At 40.9% G+C, this 4,748-nt stretch overlaps 1 protein-coding gene across 1 annotated transcript; it reads left to right on the top strand.

Moving 5' to 3' along the window:
- The first annotated feature begins 2,004 nt into the window (after positions 1 to 2,004).
- Positions 2,005 to 4,464, top strand: LOC146552386 (cathepsin L-like peptidase). The gene is made up of 8 exons (XM_085258153.1): positions 2,005 to 2,143; positions 2,413 to 2,517; positions 2,715 to 2,857; positions 3,007 to 3,204; positions 3,298 to 3,489; positions 3,562 to 3,727; positions 3,837 to 3,942; positions 4,157 to 4,464. Exons 2-8 carry the CDS (start codon positions 2,418 to 2,420, stop codon positions 4,254 to 4,256), a joined length of 1,005 nt encoding a protein of 334 aa, XP_085114279.1. The 5' UTR covers positions 2,005 to 2,143; positions 2,413 to 2,417; the 3' UTR covers positions 4,257 to 4,464.
- Positions 4,465 to 4,748: the final 284 nt, after the last annotated feature.

Genomic DNA, 4,748 nt, shown 5'->3' with positions numbered 1-4,748 from the left:
TTGAATTTGAAAAAACAGTTGAAGAAAAAACTTCCCCTACTACAACAACTTCTTCTCTTTAACTTTGTCAGACATTCTTGATGAGATTTTCCAAGATATGGTAAATGGCCTGCATTTGTATAGCGCTTTTCTAGTCCCTAAGGACCCCAAAGCGCTTCACACTACATTCGGTCATTCACCCATTCACACACAGGCGATGGCAAGCTACATTGTAGCCACAGCTGCCCTGGGGCGAGGCAGAGGACTGCCGGACACTGACGCCACCGGGCCCTCTGACCACCACCAGTAGGCAAACATGGGGTTAGTATCTTGCCCAAGGATATTTGACTTGCAGCCAGGAGGCAGCCTGGGATCAAACCACGGACCTTCTGATTAGTGGCTGAGCTGCTCTGCCACCTGAGCTACAGCCACCCCACAAGACAAACAGGAACTGTGGATTCAAAATTTGTGATGAGTAACAATTTACTCATCACATATTGACTTCATTTACTTCATCAAAATCTATAGTCTGTAATGTTTTATGATTTTTTAAATCAAATAAAATGTGAATTTTGACCTTTGACTTGTGCTAACTTTTTTTTATATCACTGCATTATTTTGTGACAAATTTGAACTTGTCATGATTTTTAAAATCTAATAAGACATTTCTCAGTGAAAAAGTCATCCACGGAGGCTCTACAGAGCAGGTTAATCAGCTTTATTTTCTTGGAAGCACAAAAGTCTGCAGAAAACTGAATAGAAAGAAAAATCACTCAAGTGCTGAATATCTCTGTGTGGATAAAAGTAGATTAATTAACACAGTTTCTAATGATAGAAACCACTGCATGGTTATTAAGTCACACAACAAAGTGTAACACACACAATCTCATGAACTGAAAGTTCGCCAAGGAGTGGACCCAAATGCAGACACCAAGACGCAGAGGAAACTATTTACAAGAGTTATTATTTGACAGCAGAGTTTGTGAGCCAGATTAGAAATGGCTATGGGGAGTGGTGAGTGGAGCTGAGAAGGGAGCTGGATCACAGAGGGGGTCACGGCGAGAGACAGAGAGGCAAAAGGGATCCTGTAACAGACAGAGACAGAGTTATTGTATGGATAATGAGCAGTCAACTCAGAGTCTTTTGCTGGTGAGTTTATTCTGCTTACTTCCAGGTCCAGGCTTTGAAGGCCCTGAGGAAGGGAGGTCCGTGGGAATTTCCAGTGTATTCGTGGTATAATGGCAAGTTATGCCGCTACGCTAGTTACCGCCATGGAGAGCATAATGAACTGCCGAGTAAAAGCAGGTTGCACAGGTTTAAGTAGCTCTCCCACTGATTGCTTGCACATGAGCACTAGATGAGACACATGAAGCTTCACCCCAGTGGGATGGACAGCAGCTGAACACTGATGACAAAGTATATCCTTATTATCAAGGAACACATTACATTATAACAGGATTGGACCAAAAGAGGCGAAACTGAATATGCCAATGGAAGATCAAGCAGAGGTATCTATGCCACATTTCAAAAGGGAAAAAGACATTTTCAATGAATAAAATCAAATTTCAGAGTAGTGGCATTTAGAGAATAGTGTTTTTAAGTAGACCAACGGGAGAATATACCACAGCCTTTTTTGTCCGTTTGAATAGTCACAATATATATCAGTCTAGGACTGTTTTGTCACTGAGCCCAGAAACACCTGCAAAAACTTTGTGAGACCAAAGAAGACCAAGAAATGCTGATTATCATGAAGGGTCCTCCACCTAATCACTTCAGTGAACAACTGTGAGAGGTGTAAAAAGCCAGATGTTCTGTGAAATCTTAACATTGTCAAATCCTGCAACAAGCTACTGAAACACTGATCATGTCCTCCTGATGATTCATGACACTTAAGTTCCTTGTTTTTGCTGAGGCTGAATAAAACGTTTTCTTAAATTTGTGGCACTGTGCGATCCTCCTCTTAATGTATAGCTCCACCTTTTTCTATTTCAGTGCCTAACATTCCTTCTCTTCTTTGAAGAGCTGCTGAAAAACACCTGACTGACTGGTATGAAGTAATCATAACAGGTAGTCAGGTAAATAAAAACACCTCTCTGACACAGAGCTGTATCTCACACAGGTGGTTATTCTTCAGTCTTCACAACAGACAAAGACAACGAGACAGGTAAGTAGCTGCAGCACAGATGATAACACATAGACAGGTCCAAATACACTTTCAGTAATGCAAAGATTCATTATTTCGAGAAAGAATTACAGGAAGAGATTAAAAAGAAACTGGAACTGAGACATAGAGCACATAGTATGGTAGTATGAAAATGACATCCAGCATCTTGACAGAAAATATTTTAATGCTGATGTGAAAAAGATCAGAAAATGCCTGTGTGGTTTCCTGTAAGTCACAAAGGATTTCTGTCTTTTTCTGTTTGTGTTCAGTCAAGATGAAGTTGCTGCTTGTTGTTTCTGCTGTTCTGGCTGTATCCAGCTGTGCCAGCATCTCTCTGGAAGATCTGGAGTTTCACGCCTGGAAGCTCAAGTTTGGTGAGACAACAGACTCTTTCTCTACTCTTATATTGAAGGTTTTTGTCAGAAGCTCTGATCATGCTTTGTGGTTTTTACAATAATGTCTCAAATGAAAGAAAACCTTTTAGCTTAAATTAAAATTTTATTCATTAATGATCGATTACACGTGATTTTCTTTTATTCTGTTTCTGATATTTCACTTTTCCGACTGACAGGAAAATCCTACGATTCTCCATCAGAGGAGAGTCACCGTAAGCAGATCTGGCTCACCAACCGCAAACTTGTGCTAATGCACAACATCTTGGCTGATCAGGGCTTCAAATCCTACCGGCTTGGTATGACCTACTTTGCTGACATGGTATGTGTAGAAACAGAAGCCAGTCAGGTTTCAGAATGACACATCAAAGTTCATTACTAGAATAGCCATGAGTAATTTTGGTTACAATTTGCATACAGCGGCTTTAAAAATTACAGTTAAACCCCAATAATTTTGTTCTTCTTTATCAGGAAAATGAAGAGTATAAACAGCTGGTTTCCCGGGGCTGCCTTGGATCTTTCAATGCTTCTCTGCCTCGCCGTGGCTCTACCTTCCTTCGCTTGCCTGAAGGTATTGATCTGCCCGACACTGTTGACTGGAGGGATAAGGGATATGTCACTGGTGTCAAGGATCAGAAGCAGTGTGGCTCCTGCTGGGCCTTCAGTGCAGTGAGTATATTGGAATCAGTCTTCCTACTGTTATAAAGCGGGAAACTTTGCTCCACTGTTGCCTTTTTAAAAACTGACTCATTCTTGTTGCAGACTGGTGCACTGGAGGGTCAGCACTTCAGGAAGACAGGAACGCTGGTGTCTCTGAGTGAGCAGCAGTTGGTCGACTGCTCTGGCTCATATGGAAACATGGGCTGCAATGGAGGCTGGATGGACTCTGCTTTCCGGTACATCGAAGCCAATGGAGGAATTGACACTGAGGCATCCTACCCTTATGAGGCTGAGGTAAATCGACAGCAGTATGTCAAAACCATATCACACCAAATCTCTTGTTGATGTAAATAATTTCTCAATTAGGACTGGATCTGTCGCTATAACCCTGCAAGTGTTGGTGCCACATGCAGCGGCTATGTTGATGTGAGTAAATTTAATGAAGAAGCCCTGAAGGAGGCTGTGGCCACCATCGGACCGGTTTCTGTGGCAATTGATGCTTCTCAGATGTCATTCCAGTTCTATACATCAGGTGCAGACATTGAAACACTGTTTTGGAAGATTTCTTCAAATAGTACAAGAACTGAGAAGTGTTTTATTTGTTCTTTACACCTGTCAGTCTAATTCACCTGTATTTAAAGGAGTGTATGATGAACCTGGGTGCAGCAGCCTAGAATTGGACCATGGTGTGCTGGCTGTGGGTTATGGTACTGAGAATGGACATGACTACTGGCTGGTCAAGAACAGGTAAATACCCACAGGTGACGGTCATATTTGAATTCATGCACTTCATTCCTGCTAACATTCACTGAGTGCTGATGCACAGCTGCATATAAAGGCATCTTATTTGTGGTTTCACAGCGTAATACGGATCATTATGTCGCTGCATGCTGTTCAACTATTAGTGTGAACATAACTGAGTTTTACCTGCTAAATGTTGTTATTTTCTGTCTTTCTGTAGCTGGGGTCTTGGATGGGGACAGATGGGATACATTAAGATGAGCAGGAACAAACTCAACCAGTGTGGGATTGCTAGTGCAGCAAGCTACCCTCTGGTCTGAAGTGGTGGAAACAAACTCAGCTACATTTGTTTTTCCATTTGAACAAAATGTACTCATGTTAATCTTAAACATTTGTTTAGATAAACCGAAATATATGTGAACATTTAAGATTTATTCAATCCAGGTTAGTGTTAGTCTAGGATTTTCTTCAATGTGGTCGAAATATATAATTTTACGTACAAAAAGTAAATAAACTGAGATGCAAACATTTACTTTTGTCTGTTTCACTTTGTTGCTCGTGTGTAGCTTAATAAGTGGATCAGTCCACTGTGAGGACAGATTTTATGTTTCCAAGAGAACAAAGATGACTGACTGAGTAACCCCCAGTTTCTCCTCTAGATGGATGATATTTTTGTTTAATTGAGACACATATTGACAATAGTTATTGCATAATTGACATTAAATGATACAATAGTATGCAAAACATTAAGTGATGCACATTTGGCTGTTCCTTTTCAGAACTAAAGTTAGCACATGTTACAGGTCGGTCAT

Source organism: Mchenga conophoros, linkage group LG19, assembly GCF_057382185.1.
Source record: "Mchenga conophoros isolate Kocher_MC1m ecotype Shallow Benthic linkage group LG19, M_conophoros_male_GT1.1, whole genome shotgun sequence".
Taxonomy (NCBI): domain Eukaryota; kingdom Metazoa; phylum Chordata; class Actinopteri; order Cichliformes; family Cichlidae; genus Mchenga; species Mchenga conophoros.
Note: the sequence above shows the minus strand (reverse complement) of the source record. Positions and strands in the feature narration are given on the sequence as shown.

Excerpts from the sequence above, each read along its gene's own strand:
- LOC146552386 (XM_085258153.1), top strand. The coding sequence starts at position 2,418 with ATGAAGTTGCTGCTTGTTGTTTCTGCTGTTCTGGCTGTATCCAGCTGT. Across the intron at positions 3,490-3,561 it reads CCTACCCTTATGAGGCTGAG|GACTGGATCTGTCGCTATAA; the intron begins GTAAATCGACAG and ends TTTCTCAATTAG. Across the intron at positions 3,943-4,156 it reads TACTGGCTGGTCAAGAACAG|CTGGGGTCTTGGATGGGGAC; the intron begins GTAAATACCCAC and ends GTCTTTCTGTAG.